At 45.0% G+C, this 16,990-nt stretch overlaps 1 protein-coding gene and 1 long non-coding RNA gene across 2 annotated transcripts in view; one reads left to right on the forward strand and one right to left on the reverse strand.

The window, feature by feature from the left end:
• Positions 1-16,990, forward strand: part of LOC137516109 (uncharacterized) — a 122,892-nt gene that overhangs the window by 91,299 nt on the left and 14,603 nt on the right. The gene's annotated exons all lie outside the window — the stretch shown is intronic.
• MUSK (muscle associated receptor tyrosine kinase) overlaps positions 1-16,990 on the reverse strand; it is a 206,873-nt gene that overhangs the window by 3,296 nt on the left and 186,587 nt on the right. The window contains exon 16 of the mRNA XM_068234339.1: positions 10,423-10,571. Within this exon, the coding sequence (XP_068090440.1) occupies positions 10,423-10,571 (149 nt within the window). The remainder of the gene's footprint in view (positions 1-10,422; positions 10,572-16,990) is intronic.

Here is a 16,990-nt window from a genome sequence, read left to right on the forward strand (position 1 = left end):
TAAAACAGCAGGAAACCAGTGGAGGCTGCTGAGTGCCCCCACATTTCTGTGCCTGGGGACATACTGTATGTCAACCCTTGCCCCCCCCCTCCCCCCCATCTCATCATGGCTATGCCTGTTCACACACTGGAGCGGCACCAGAAATCATCATTGTTTCCAAGAGCCAAAGTTGCAGATGTATAACTCAACCCAATGATTGCTGAAAGCAGCAATGCCAATACTGTATTTAAAAAATGTGATGTGGTGAAAATAGGTCAGGGTGGGAAGTGGGGGCACTGGGAAACTTACCCTGTGACTCCCTCTAAAGGTTGGCATTGTTATGTAGTTTTGGATGTAAGGAGTATAAACCTCCAAAACTGGCTGTTATGCAATAAATGCTTTTCATCTGAGGCTAATGATGTCATTTCCATTCCTCTGTGGTTGAAGCCATATTACAATGCATGCTAACAAGGAACAAATATGCGACCTCAGCCTTCCAGTACAATCCAGCACAATGACTTGGTTTAGGAATGCGCAGAGAGAACCCCCTACTTGCCTCATCTGCTTGTAACATAATGATTCTTAAAAAATATGTGTGAAAGCCATGCTCTTTGTGGATTACAGAAAGATGCCTGTGTTCTGCAGAGCGGGTTACAATCCCCACAATATTGCTACATAGCCAGGAAATAGAAGAACAGAATAATTTTTCAGTTGATAAATACTTCTTTCTTAATGAGTTTATTGACTTGGATCCCTCCTTCTGCATCTCACTTTTTCTGATGAAATTGAGACCTGAGTTTTTAGGTTTCATTTGCAAAAGCACAGTAGCTTCAGGGCCACAAAGGCCCAGCAATTGGCGGCTGCAGCCCAAGGGGGCTCCTGAATGTGAAAGAGGAGTTGCTACATAGAAAAGAGAAGGCTGCAGATGGGGAGCAACACATGAAAAGGGAAGCTGATGTCCAAGGGAGCTGTACATGAAAGAGAGGTTCTGCAGTACATGGGTGTTAGACATGGAAGAGGAGGCTGCACACGGAATGGGAGGGGAGCTGCGGCACATGGAAATGGAGCCCCAACATACTTGGCCTAGGGTTGGAAAATGTGTAAATCTGGCCTTGAGTAGTTTAACTACACAGATACAATGATGCACCAGTTTTTTTCTAACCCATGCAGGTACGGAAGCAGTGTTTTTTGTGGCTCTTCATCTAGAGTCAAGCAGTGCTTCAAGCTGTTGTTAGAGCCCTAAAGTATTGATCTTTCGCTCTTTTGTAATCCAATGAGAGCCCTATGTTTCTGCTGTGGCCCTGAGCGCATGTGCAGAATGGAGTCGCCGGTCTTCAGAAGCACTTGGAGACACAAGCACTTCCAAGTATCCTTGAAGGCATATTCGACCATTTGGTCAAATAACTTAAATGGGAGGACATCGGTGGACCAAGGACATGGAGAGGGGACCAGAAAAGCTCTATGGGATACAGAGCCCTAACTTTTTTCCCTAGGATCAGGGCCGGCCTTTGACCTGAGCGACCTGTGCGATCGCTCAGGGCGCCGGCTTCCAGGGGGCGCTCCTGCCGCCTGGCCGCATGTGTTTTAATTTGGAAGCTGGCCGTGTCCGTCTCGCTCCGCCCCCCCCCCCCCCCCCCGTGCGGCCACCGTGATGGAGGGGGGAGCCGCGGGGAGAGCAGCCCGACCTCTCCCTCCCTCCTCTCCGGGTGCTCTCCGTGCTCCCCCCTGCAGAGTGCAGACTGCAGCAGTGAGAACAACTCACCTCCCTGGTTCCGATCGCCGGCGCCTCTCACTTGCCGCTGGTATCCTCTTGTACATTGTCACTGATGCACAATAAACTTCGTGCTTAACAGGAAGTTTACTGTGTATCAGTGTCAATGTACAAGAGGAGACCAGCGGCAAGTGAGACACCGTGAGAGGCGCCGGCGATCGGAACCAGGGAGGTGAGTTGTTCTCTCTGGCTCTGCTGCAGTCTGCATCGGAGGGGGGAGCACGGAGGGTGGCCCGGAGAGGAAGGGAGGGAGAGGTCGGGCTGCCCTCCCCGCGGCTCCCCCTCCATTATGAGGGGAGGGGAGCACCTACCTACCTACCTAATCTATACTGGGGGCACCTACCTATCTAGCCTGTACTGGGGGGGCAGCTACCTATCTAATCTATACTGGGGGCAGCTACCTATCTAATCTATACTGGGGGGCAGCTACCTATCTAATCTATACTGGGGGCACCTACCTATCTAACCTATACTGAGGGGGGGGGGGCAGCTACCTATCTAATCTATACTGGGGGCACCTACCTATCTAACCTATACTGGGGGGGGGGCAGCTACCTATCTAATCTATACTGGGGGCACCTACCTATCTAACCTATACTGGGGGCACCTACCTATCTAACCTATACTGGAGGGGCAGCTACCTATCTAACTTATACTGGGGGCAGCTACCTATCTAACCTATACTGGGGGCACCTACCTATCTAATCTATACTGGGGGCAGCTACCTATCTAACCTATACTGGGGGCAGCTACCTATATAACCTATGCTGGGGGCAGCTACTTATCTAATCTATACTGGGGGCAGCTACCTATCTAACCTATACTGGGGGCAGCTACCTATCTAACCTATACTGGGGGCAGCTACCTATCTAACCTATACTGGGGGCAGCTACCTATCTAACCTATACTGGGGGCAGCTACCTATCTATACTATACTGAGGGAACCTACCTATCTAACCTATACTGGGGGGGCAGCTACCTATCTAACCTATACTGGGGGGGGGCAGCTACCTATCTAATCTATACTGGGGGGGGGGCAGCTACCTATCTAATCTATACTGGGGGCAGCAGCTACCTATCTAATCTATACTGGGGGCAGCAGCTACCTATCTAATCTATACTGGGGGCAGCAGCTACCTATCTAATCTATACTGGGGGCAGCAGCTACCTATCTAATCTATACTGGGGGCAGCTACCTATCTAATCTATACTGGGGGCAGCTACCTATCTAACCTATACTGGGGGGGGGGGGGGCAGCTACCTATCTAATCTATACTGGGGGCAGCTACCTATCTAACTTATACTGGGGGGGGGCAGCTACCTATCTAATCTATACTGGGGGGGGCAGCTACCTATCTAATCTATACTGGGGGCAGCAGCTACCTATCTAACTTATACTGGGGGGGGGCAGCTACCTATCTAATCTATACTGGGGGCAGCAGCTACCTATCTAATCTATACTGGGGGCAGCAGCTACCTATCTAATCTATACTGGGGGCAGCAGCTACCTATCTAATCTATACTGGGGGCAGCTACCTATCTAATCTATACTGGGGGCAGCTACCTATCTAACCTATACTGGGGGGGCAGCTACCTATCTAATCTATACTGGGGGCAGCTACCTATCTAACCTATACTGGGGGGGGGGGGGCAGCTACCTATCTAATCTATACTGGGGGCAGCTACCTATCTAATCTATACTGGGGGCAGCTACCTATCTAAACTATACTGGGGGCAGCTACCTATCTAACCTATACTGGGGGCAGCTACCTATCTAATCTATACTGGGGGCAGCTACCTATCTAACCTTTACTGTAGGCAGATCCCCCCTTTAGTGTATATAGGCTTAGGCTACTAGTCTTACAGTCGCAGATCCCCTTTTAGTGTATTTAGGCAGCAGATCCCCCCCCCCCATTAGTGTATGTGTGTGGTGCGCTCACACGCGAAGAGGATGAATTTGGGGGGGGGGGGGGGGCACCAAAATCTGGTTCTGCTCAGGGCGCTGTGAAACCTAAGGCCGGCCCTGCCTAGGATGCTTCAGTTTTACTTTAAAAAAAAATAAATGTGTCAGCCTCCATCTTACTTCAGGTGTACTTTAAAGAGACCACCACAACTTGACTTTACTCTTTCTGCATCCTTCCACAGTACTGATCAGTAGGTTATTTGATTATCAGTGCGTTATTTGAATTTCCTATTGGGACTTCCTTTATTGGTCCAATCGTGTGCACCAAGTAGGAATCTTTGGTGGTGTTTGTATTATGAGGTGAAGTAGTTGATAAGGGCAACAGCAATAAGCTGAATGTTGTCAATAGCAGTTGCCTTTCCAGCTTGGGTTTTTAACAACTGAGTGCCAACAACAAGATGGAAATATATACAAAGTCTAGATTACGTTTATCGAATCCTATGCAGTTAACAAAAATGTTTTGAACAGCAGAATACTGTAAATACACATGATCCAGAAAACACCCTAAAACTACAATAAATGAAATACTTAAAAAATAATAAAATAGAAAACATTGCTGGAATATTTTCTTTTAATGACAAATGTGCATTCAGAAATACGTGCGATTGCAAGACATGGTGCAGAAATATCTGACATGCCTATCCAGCTGCTGTTTACTGTTCTCCGGAGGAATGACGAGGATAAATGTATGATTGTGAACAGCTGACCGCAAACAACCCAGTGTGTATGATTAGATTCTGTGTAGTAATCCTGATTGTTGACCTTATGTGATGACTTATTATTACAAAGGTGACAGCTGCATAATCATCACATTTCACTATGACGTTCTCATTTGTTCTGCTCCTTGCAATCACCATGGACTGATGGATCAATCTAGTTACTAATCAGACAAATTAAGAGCTATGCACAAGGTACTTAAAATCTGAGCTATGGAGGAAAAGGAAGGCTGCAATACTTTAACGTGGTGGTTCCACAGATTCAAAGTAAAACACTGCACTCATGAGTTCCAGGAGGCCCCTGTCACACTATTTGTGTGCGTTTTGTTATGTTGTATTGCAACTCAGTCTTTCTGGTACAGCACTGTTGCCATTGACAGTCACAAATGGCAGACGTATGTGCTGTCTGGAAATATGCATGCAACAGCACATTGTGCGCTACATAGGAGCAGGTGTGAAAAAATGTATTGAAAACAATGGGTCCGCTCCACACTGACTACTGTGCACTGCATAGCTGCATACATAATCACATATGATATAAATGGAGACTTAGGCCTTTTTTACACTATACGCTGTAAAACTGTTCCCTTTTAACTTTCCATAGCAAGTGCATTGTGAAAAAGCTTTCAGTTAAAATGCGTATATTGTGAACTGAGCCATAAGGAAACATGGACTGCCACTTTCACTCCATTGTTTGTGTGAGTAAAAACATGTGACCCCAGTCATAGTGGATATGGGACCTAAAGGGGCACCTGTTGGTTCAAAACGGGACACTATATCACTTTGAAACCACTCCTGCTGCCCTCCTGTACTACTTCTGCATGTAGAAGCTCTGCCTCACCCTCTTGGCTTGTCTGACATTTTTCCTATACGTTATTGGAAACTTTAGCCAAGGGGGTGGGGTGGGTAAATCATAACGTGCTGATTGGGTACAAACTACTTCTACGTAACACTATGCAAGAAATGACCTGCTGTGAACAAAAGCCAGCAAATGAAGAAACGATATATTGAATACTAAGGGAAAAATCTGCCTGGAAAAAAATCAACCACTATATTTACTGAGCATTGTGGTAATCGGGCACAACCTGCTTCTCCACAACAATATGTGGTAAATGGCCTGATGTGAACTAAGAGCAGCAATGGTTGGTTTAGAAAAATATGCCTGGGTCACATTTAGTGAAATAACGTGAAATAAAATAGAATCAAAGACCTCAACAAAAAACAGTGAGGGTGAGTACAGCAACTACTCAACTACAAGTACTGTACTGTAGTTGTACAAGTACTAAAGGACTGTTGTGGCTATTAAATTGAATGTAAATAAAACTATGGAGCCACTACACTGAATTTGTCAGAACAATAGCACAGTGCATGCGCTAATCTCTCTCTACTCAGTCATTTCAGCTCTCCCTACTCTACACCAACACACACTAAAGATACCTATACATATAGCAATTTTGGCAGCAAATCGACCAAGAGACAGATCTCTCTCTCTGATCCAATCTAATCGGAGGAAAAATCTGTTGGCTGCCATAAACCGCATGCTGATTCCCAATCGATTTCAGCATGAAATGTTTCGGGAAGGAGCCTTGTGATGCCGCCGTGATGCATCACCACTGTCCTCCTAATGTTTTATGCCCCCCCGGTGCCCGCGGAGCTATAATTCACCTGCCGCTATCTGTGCTGGCACTGTCCTTGTACTTCCACATTTGCGCATCTACGTGGTTGCCGGCATTATAGCTCGCGGAGGCGCATGTCTCACGTGACACACGCGCCCCATTGCTATATGACTGTAGTCCTGTGGGGTCTGAATGTGCTAGTACGAGGATAGCGGCAGCACGGATGGCGTGACAGGTAAAGTATAACTGCATGGACTCTGGGGAGGGGGGTTGGACATAAAAGATTAGGGGGGACAGAGAGCATGTGGACCTGATATTTTCCAGCATGTCCGATGGATCTATGCAACCAATTTTGGCTCTTGTCGGCAACCATTCGAATCATATGGTCGACCTTTAGTCTATGTCCACTACAGCAGAAAATGGACATTGTCGTGTTCATTTTACTGCATCAAAAAACTGATAGTAAATGGATCCTATTTTAATAAATAGGATCTGTTCACACTTGACAGTCTGTAATGGATCTGTTTAAGCAGACTGCAATTTGTGTGGGGTCTGCAATTTTTTCCAGAGAGCAGATGGATTTCCCATATAGCCTATGGCTGAAACATATCTGCCTTGGGCACCAACAAGACCACAACGGACCATTGGAGTGAACACTATACTGTCTGTTCCAGCTGGCCTTTTGAGGTCCAGCTCAAGTGGAAACCCATCCTAAGACTTGCTTATTGACCATGGTTCAAACGTCAAAGGATAGGCACATGCATTCTAACATTCTCGTTGTATACAGCCCATGAAAGTGAATGGATAAAGTTCACGGTATGTGAAAGTCATCCCTGTATTCCATGCATATACTTTGTGTACGAACAACACAGTTAAAACTAGAATAAATATTTAGGGGTCTACTCATCTCTTGACCCATGCTTTGGACATGCAGTCTGTCTGTATTACATGACTGAGGGATTTTTGACTCTGAGATTTAGCCTTGATATGAAATGAGGACTTTGTGCCAAAGATTATGATGCCAAATGATGTATTCTGAAAAGAATGCTCAGGGCTCTACACAATACAGATCTTTCTCTCAAGAGTTCAAGAAGTATGTGGCTAAAAAAGACACCATGGAATCATTCCTGATATGTGACTAAGCACATTTTTTAAGCAACAATTTTTGTTAGCAACAATCAATGATCCAGTATCTCCTCTATACTTAGATGGGATTTTCTCAACTATAGCATTGCCAAGCAGCCATCATTATTTAAAGAGGAAGTAGTGAAAATAATATAATTAATAAAATGGCTTATTTTTTTGAAATATTCATTTATAAATTATTTAGTCAGTGTTTGCCCATTGTGACATCTTTTCTCACCCTGATACACATTCTGAAATTTATCACAGGTGGAAACATATTTCGTTCTGATGCTGTGCGAGGAAACAGGATCAGGCACCAACAGTAACCATACTGTGACCTTACTGTGTTAAAGACCAGCATACACTTTGAACAGCGCAGTGGCATATAATGTAAAGGAGTATTCATTCCTCATGTACAAGCGTGTATAGCTTACACTGAACATGAAATAGGAGGTGGTTGCTAGGGCACAAGCGGGATACATACGCGCCCAAGCATCCCAAGAGAGCTTGAAACAGCCGTCAACAGTCCCGCTTCTTCCCTAGCAACCACCTCCTATCCCACACCAGTGTAAGCTATACACGCTTGTATATGAGGAATGAATACTCCTTTACATTGTATGCCACTGCGCTGTTCAAAGTGTATGCTGGACTCTAACACATTAAAGTCACAATATGGTTACTGTTAGTGCCTGATCCTGTTGCTTTGCATAGCATCAGTTTGAAGTCTTCCTACTTCCAAAAAACGGAGCACATCTGGAACCTGTGACAGTTGAATTCAGCAACTGAATGTGGTGAGATCTAACCTTAATACTTTCTTGGCTAAATTAATGTTTGAGTGCAGCACAAACTCCCTTGTTTTCTCTTGTTTGCACAAATACATCTTTAGTTCTGCCTTATGATCTCAGCGGAATATTTGTTTCGGAGAATTCTATGCACAGAGGGAGATACTGTTTGCTTGGCAGTTGGAAAAAGCTGTTATTTCCCACAATGCAACGAGATTCACAGACAGAAAACTGTCAGCACCATGGTCATGATGTCATACTGTGGGAGGGGTTTCCCCACAATATCAGCCATACAGACCTTCCTGATGATCTATTTGAGAAAAGGAAAAGATCTCTCTTGGGAAAGGGGTTATCATCTACTGATTGGAATGAAGTTCAATCCTTGGTTAAAGTTTCTGTTAAGAGTTTAACGCCATCAAATAACGCTTCAAATAAATATAAAGAAATAAGACAATATTATTTTCCATTTGAGTAGGTGTGGTTTTAGACATCACCAATGCTGGTACCTGTCCATATGATAAATTACAGCAGAATAAGAAACACTATGAGAAGTTCCCTCCCTTGCGAACTTACAATCTAAAGGGTAGTGCGTTAGAGACATTAGGGAAGGAGATTCAGGGGTTGGCACAATGGCGAATAGAACAGTGAGTACCAAAAATAAGTCTTGGGTACAAACATTAAACATGTTTCTGTGTGTAGATTATGAAATAATAAATAACACCTCAATTCATAGGACAGAGCACAGTAGCCACTGTGGGGTAGCCATCTTCTTATAAGCTCCTATTGCTGATTGGAGGCCTTAGAAAGTGTGGCATAGACATGCCTCCTGATGCTCATGTGTATGTGTGTGCTTGCCTTTCCCATCAATGTCTGGCACTGGCGGCACTCCGTTCTATCAATTCAGGTATATTTTATTTCATAATGTACACACAGTGACAGGCTTCCTGATTTTGCAGAATTGCTTATTCATATCAAAGCTTGGTGGAGTCCATATAGAAGTTTCCCACTAGGTCACCTGAAGCACACTAGCTTCCATAGCAGTTTCCAGTCCGCATGGTAATTATATAATAAATTCCATCTTATCATTTTCAGTTAATATATATAGAGAAAAGTGGAATTATCTCCTTTTAAGAAGCATTGCATAAAACCAAAATGCCTGTAGAAATGCTACATGCTGGATGTGAGTGTTCATCTACAGCCAGGAGACCTCTCAGGCAGCCTGCCGCTGTTGCCAAAATAAACCTACTCAATTGAGTTATGAGAAGAGAGTCTGAGTGCAATCACAATGCAAATAAAGTGCTGCATTTCTTTATACTTATAAAATATTCGCTCTGGAAGGTGTGCACCACCCTTGTCATATCAGGTAAGGCACACTGTCTGCACAGATTAGCTCAGAGTTTCTCAAGACCTGAGATAAATACTTCTGGTAGCACATATCACACAAATGTTAGATAGAGGTCAGGAAATGCGAGTAGAATTGCCTCATGCTATGCTTATTCACATATAGACAACCAATGGCAGCTATTACAAGGATTATTTTTAATTAAATAAAACCTGAAGTCAGCAGAGTACCGATGTGGTCATTACTTTGCCCCACTTCAGGCTTCCTTTAACCTGCAGGCTGGGTGTGCCTAAATTCCATGGATCCAGAGTAGGCTAACAGGCCAACACTATGCATGGAACTTTATTACGCAATTAGCAGTTTTAAAGAAATTCTCCTGCAGCACCTACTAAAGGAATCACCTAAACTTGGTGCGAGATGCGTGAATTTTGGTACCACCATAGGCCCCAATGTAATCTTCAGCTATGGTGACACTGACAGGGTAATTAAAGTGCTGGGCACTGGAGTTCAACTATAGTATATTGTAAAGTCAAAAGCCAACTAATGGTAGTGGCGGTTGCGCCTCAGTTAGTGTCAGCTACTGATTTAGCTGCTGTAGGGTTTGTGAATCAGGTACCATCAGTTGAGGAGTTTGGCTCTTAATGAGTTAGCGGTGGTGGCAACACTGAATTATTGGAGGTGGATAGTTGGGTATAGGTAAGGTAGTTATTGTTAGGTATATGTAGGGGAAAGCTAATGGGAGGGGTTAGAGGAGGTGATAGTGGAATTTCGGCAACATTACCGATATTCTACTATTGCCTTCATCTGGTGCCCAAATTACCGAACGGCTTTTTAAAAAAAAATAATTCTCCATGTACGCCCTTCTGCACTGCTATCACTCCAGGTATCCTTCCATTTCAGAACCAGGCTGGGTTAGTTAAGAGAAATAGTTTAACCACCCAGGTTGTGTCAGCCTTGAACCACAGTGCTGTATGTTAGCAAGCTAAATACAATGCCCAGACAGTGGTGGTGGTAACTTGTAACTTTTTAAGGAGTTGGAGGCTGCTCATCCATCTCAGCAATATGGACTGGATCACAGTAGCTCATTAGCCCCGAAAATCCTACTTTATTTACAAAAGAATGCCTTACCTAGAAGCTTCACAATGTTTGTGTGATTGAACTCTGCCATGAGAGCCGCCTCCCTCTGGAAGTCTGCCTGCATGTCAGCAGAGGCCTCTTCTTTCAGCATCTTGACGGCCACCATGGTGAATGGTTCACAAGGAAGCAGCCCTGGAGCCCTGCAAGGTAATTACATATTTACATGTAGTAATTATATACACAGTAGTAATTAGTTTAATTTGGATTCGTTTCTGATGAAAAAATGAATTGGAGATAAATCTGTAAACAAGGTGTTCACAGGACATGTGGAAAATACAGCTTTTTTTTTTACAAAAACAAGATTAGAAGATGTGGAGGGCTACACAGGGTGGTATAGGAGATTGAGATGTCTGTAAAGGGTGGTATGGGAGTTAGGAGTGACTGTAGGGTTTACGGGAGATGTGGACATCTGTAGGGCATTAGGTGCTGAGGTTGGCTGTAGCGGGGAGATGGGGAATATGGGAAATAAGTAGATGTAAGTAGATAAGTAAGTTTTGTAGATGGGGTGGCTTAAGGGGTAGTATGAGAGATAAGGGTAATATGGGAAGTTAGATAACTGTAGGTGGTGATAATAAGGGAGATAGGGAGGTAAGGGAGATGGGGTGGCTGAATGGGGTAGAATGGGAGATAAGGGTAACATGGGGGATGGGGTAAATGTAGGGGAGATGATATGGGAGATGATGTGGCTGTAGGGGGTAATGATATGGGAGATAGGGTGGTAGAGGAGATGGGGTGGTTGCAGAGGGTAGTATGTAAGATGGGATGGCTGTAGGTGGTGATATGGGAAATGGGGTTTCTTTACGGGGTGGTGGTGTGGGAGATAAGAGTGGTATTGAAGATGGAGGTGGATGTAAATGGAGATGTAGGAGATAAGGCAGGAAAGGAGATGGAGGTGGTTGTACGGGTGTATGGGAGATGGGGTGGCATGAAGAAGGGCAAAGCAGAATAGGGGGTGATAAATACCTAAATCAGGGGGGTTATTTATATGCGCTAGGATGGTAGTGGGGGTTGAAAACATGGGGTAATAAGTGTCTGGATTGTGAAAGTGAAGTAGAGTGTGATATGCACCTGAACGGTGAGTAGTGTCTGAATGTGGGAAGTTAGGAGAGAAGGTGGCAGTAGGGAGGGATGTATACCTTAGTGGGAGGAGGAGAAGGCTTTTGTTGTATGTACTAAAATGGTGTGAGGGATGTGGAAGATATCTACTTGTTTTGCTAATATCTTATTGTTGTTAATATATGTGTGATATTGTTAACTTGCACAGTATTGTTTTGTGTTATAATTGGATATTAGCACGCTTGACATTTGTTTAAAAAAACTTTTGCAACAAGAGGGAAATATATGGTGTTCATACATCTGGCCTGTAGATGTCCTTGTTCTACTTGTACTATTGCATAAGATTATCTAGACTGTGGTAGGTCATCAATCCCTGTTCTGCCTGGCTAGGAACATGGCGAGAAAACATTTCTCATGTAGAGAAAAATAAACCCTACTAAAGTTACCTGCTAAAGTGGCTAAACAACTTCAACTATACATAGCTTATGTACTGTTCTGGAAGGGAGCTTATTTTCTGTACGGATGTGAAATGAGCACTCTCAGGCCATAAATCTCACCAGCCAGCATCATTCAGTTTTTACAAATGTGAACAGACAAGACAAACATGAATCCGGAATCACACTGCAAAAAGTATGGCAGCTGATAAAAGGATGACTTGCAGATACATGAAAAGCAAGCCTAGAAAGCATACATATTGCTGGAAGTGTTTGCTCAGTACACATGTGTAATGAGCCAGAGTGCTATCACTTGTCCAAAAGTGATATAAAGCCCCAGGGAAGGAACAGTGCAGGCTTTTCCTAGAAGGTTTTACATGAATCTGTGATCTTTGTTGCCATTAATAGTATATCCATGTTGCATGCATCCTGCTTTTATTTCCTTCATTCTCGGTGACCTCTCTCTTTATTGTGAGCTCCTGTGATTAATTTGTGATATTCAAAGGCATCTGCAATTCATACACGTACACACACACACACACACACACACACACACACACACACACACACACAACACACACACACACGATTATGTTACTTTTCGGTGTATGAGTTTCTCATCCAGGTCTAAAGGTACATACACACTTTAGATTATTGTCGCCGTTAGAAAAAGATCCCTTGGGTGACAATTTGAAGCCTGATGCTGTACAGACACATTGCTAGCCTGTTCTGTTGCAATAGATGGGGTGGACGGATGACGGAGTGGCTTCTTACGGACAGTGGGAATGACAAAAACAATGCGATCAGGGCTGCTCTGGCATAGATAAGGATCTGACATGTAAGATTCTTAAGCAATGTTGGGCCGCCACTGTACATACACTAGATAATTGGACAATCGTCGGCTGAAATAGTTATTATTGACCATTTCGCCTGAGTTATTTTCTAGTGTGTGTACATAGCTTTAGTGTATCAAACATAATTAAAAATACAGAGCACCCAACTGTCCCCTTTTTCAGAGGTCCCTCTTTGGGAACCAACTCCATCTGTCCCTTTTTCTTCATCATGTGTCCCTCTTTCAGGACTGATGTACATACAGTATCTGTGTAAATCTATGGATTTTTCTACTGAAAATGTGTTTCATTGACTCCAAACTATATTCCGGTCCTTTAAATTGATATATTTCTTAATTTCAAATATTAATAGGAAAACAATGGGGTGTAGGAGGCACACAAACATATCTAAGCAGTACGGTGGGGCTTCAACACCATTTATTATTAATATACAATGCTGTTCCACAACCCATAAGGTGCCCATACATTATGAGACATTCCTTAGCAGCTTTCCCTTATATCAGCAATAATTAACGCATTTGCAGAACAGCTCTCAATAGGCAAAAGGTGGCATACCAAAATGAATAATCACTAAATGAAACTCTTGTGGTGTGATCAGGATCCAGCCTGTGCACTGGTTGTCTGACATGCAGGCAGCGGCATAGTTAAGGGCCTATGGACCCTGTGCAAACTTTACATTGGGCCACTGAAGCACAGTTGTATATAAATACTGCATGATATGAACACAGACAACCAAAATAGAACATTTATATTGCGCGTTTCTCCTGGCGGACTCAAAGCACTAGAGCTGCAGTCACTAGGACGCGCTCTATAGGCAGTAGCAGTGTTGGGGAGACTTGCCCAAGGTCTCCTACTGAATAGGTGCTGGTTTACTGAACAGGCAGAGCCGAAGTTTGAACCCTGGTCTCCTGTGTCAGAGGAAGAGCCCTTAACCAGAACACCACCACCCACTGTGCGAGAAATTTGCCCACTTCTTCTCAGACAAAGTCTCCTCCATACGATCTGCCATTCAATTCACAGCCCCAGAAACCCATGCAGAGCCATATAACAGGTGCAAAAATAGCCTACCATCATGGTCTGATTTTAAGGTAATCACTGAAAAAGACATCTTGGATATCCTCTCAAACCTTCGCCAGACTACCTGCGATCTGGACCCTGGCCCCACTAAGTTCATGTTGAAATGCCCTGAACTATTTACACCGGCATTCCACAAAATAGTCAACGGCTCCTTACAAGAAGGGTGGTTTCCCTCTACTCTGAAAGAAGCAATCGTCAGGCCTCTACTCAAGAAACCATCCTTAGACCCAGATGCTCTAAACAGCTACAGACCTGTCTCAAACCTCCCCTTTCTGGGAAAAGTTATTGAAAAGGCTGTCTACCTCCAACTTGAAGCCAGGCTCTCCAAAAACAACATCCTTGACCCTCTTCAATCTGGTTTCAGGAAATATCACAGCTGTGAAACAGCCCTCACCCAGATTTGCAATGATCTGCTCATTGCAAGAGACAAGGGTCAATGTTCCATCCTGATTTTGCTCGACCTCTCAGCGGCTTTTGACACTCATCAGTCGATCATGAAATCTTACTCAACAGGCTACAAGAGTTCTGTGGCATAGATGGCATTGTTCTCCGGTGGTTCAACTCCTTCCTGGCTGGCAGAACACAAAGGGTAGCCTTAGGGCCCTTCCTCTCCAACCCTGTACCACTAAAATACGGTGTACCTCAGGGCGCAATATTATCCCCTTTACTGTTCACCATATACATGCTGCCACTTGGAGAAATCATACAAAAACATGGCCTGACATATCATTGCTATGCTGATGACACCCAGCTATATTTGTCATTCAAACCTGACGTCACAGACCCTACTCCACAAATAAACGCATGCTTAGCTGAGCTTCAGGAGTGGATGAATAATAATTGGCTAAAACTTAATGCTGACAAAACTGAGGTTCTTGTTATCGAGGGCCAGGGCTCAACAGCAAAGCAGCTCCAGTCTCAACCAACACCGCTAAGGATAGGGAGCTCAGACCTGAACAACTCAGACTGTGTGCGCAGCCTGGGAGTACTGATTGATGGGAAATTAAGCTTCAGGAATCAAATCTCAGCTGTTGTGAAACATTCCTTCTTTCACCTAAGGAATATTGCACCTAATTCCTTCAGAGGATCTTCCAACCCTAGTTCATGCCTTCGTCACATCAAGGTTAGACTACTGCAACGTCCTCTACACAGGCCTGCATAAGAAAGACTTACGCCACCTGCAATTAGTACAGAATGCCGCCGCAAGGCTGTTAACGAGCCAACCCCGCCATTGCCACATAACACTAACCCTGAGCTCACTCCACTGGCTACCGATAAAATGGAGAATTCTGTTTAAGATTGGCTTACTGACATTCAAATCCTTGCACAATCTGGGCCCTGGATACCTGAAGGACTTGTTGCAACTACATCACACCCCCCACAATCTTAGATCAAAAGGACGTAACACCTTGGTCACCCCCAGAGTCCACCTCAAAACCTTTGGAGACAGAGCCTTTTGTCATGCTGCCCCTACACTTTGGAACTCCCTGCCACACCCAATCAGGACAGCCCCATCCCTGGAAACATTTAAGTCTAAACTGAAAACCTACCTTTTCAGTCTGGCATTCATGAACATCTGACTATCTCCTCTGTAACACAACCCAGCCTGCAACCCTGTATTAATCTGAGACACAGCTATGCACTTTGAGTCCTATGGGAGAAAAGCGCTTTACAAATGTTATTGTATTATTGTATTGTATATGAAGCACCAACTCTGTCAAGAACAGTGTCAGAGAAGTATAATCAGGGAAGGGGAACAGTTTAATAATGACTACCACTATTCACAGGCAGCACATATACAGGTGATCCTTACGAACAGAGCACTAATGAAGAGGTAATACAGCAGTTGAGGGAAGTCCCCTAGTGGGCTATTCTTTTTCCTGGGCCCTGATTTGGTTGCAACCCCTGCATCCCCTATTCCTGCGTTACTGCGTGGGGGGTAAGGCAAATTGTCACAGCATCAAAGCTATTTGTAGGGCCACTGGAGTTCAGGAGCTCTGTTTTTGGATCCACTACCAGGTTCGTGATGCTGCACAACATACATGGAAAAGCGCTGTAAGTTAAAATGGAGATGTACCTGATATCAAAAAATACTAACCTAACTATAAGGGCCTGTTTCCAGTGGCGCGGTTTCTGCGCCGAATCCGCAGAGTTTCCCCGCAGGCAAATTGTGCAGGGAAACTCTGCCATAGGATACAATGGCGCCGCCAGCTGAATTGCTTGCGTTAGCGATTCGGCTGACATTTCCATCAGTTTTGGTGCGGGAGGCTGCGAATTCCATAGCTGCGCATGGCACGGACGATGGGATTCATATGTATATCCGCACACCAGGGAGTGACGGCACGCGTCTGTCAGACGTGTGCGGCACAAGTGAAAACAGGCCCTTACATTACTCAGGGCCGGCCCGCTCATGAGGCGGGGTGAAACATTTGCCTCAGGCGGCACATCTGGGGGGGCGGAACCCGCCTGTCCGTGGGTGGGGGGTCGCCCGCCGAGCTGGAGGAGTAGCGGACAGAAAGGGGGTATTGGGCCTAGCGGTGGGGAGGGGCGGCGTTGCAGGAAGTGACGTCAGTGGAGCGCTCGCTGGAACGCGGAAAAGGTGAGTGATCCCCGCCCGTTGCCTCTTATCTATACGCTGGAACTTAACTATTTTCAGCTGGAGGGGAGCGCAGATCGGGGGACCCAGGCGAGGGACCGCTAGGCCCAATACCCCCTTCCTGCCCGCTACCCCTCCAGCTCGGTGCCCACACCTCCACCCACACGGGAGGGGGGGGTGTGGCGGCGATTTTTTAAATTTTGCCTCAGGCGGCAAAAAGTCTAGGCCCGGCCCTGACATTACCCCTCCCTACCTACTCCTAACACTAACCCCCCCACCCATGCCTAACACTAAACCACCCACCTATGCATAGCACTAGCCTCTCCCCCCATGCCCAGACTCTAATACCCTACGCCACTATTCCGTCCACCTATCGCTAAATCACACTGCTGATGCTGTTATCCTGTCTCCTTGCCCCTTAATCACACAGCTCCCGCTGCTAATTTTGAAAGCAGGAGTTTTGCTATAATATAGCAGAACTGTGATGCCCAAATTACCTTTCTGGCAAATGATCAAGCTCGATCAGCGCCTAAATTAACTGATCA

The sequence above is a fragment of the Hyperolius riggenbachi genome, chromosome 1 (assembly GCF_040937935.1).
Source record: "Hyperolius riggenbachi isolate aHypRig1 chromosome 1, aHypRig1.pri, whole genome shotgun sequence".
Lineage (NCBI taxonomy): Eukaryota > Metazoa > Chordata > Amphibia > Anura > Hyperoliidae > Hyperolius > Hyperolius riggenbachi.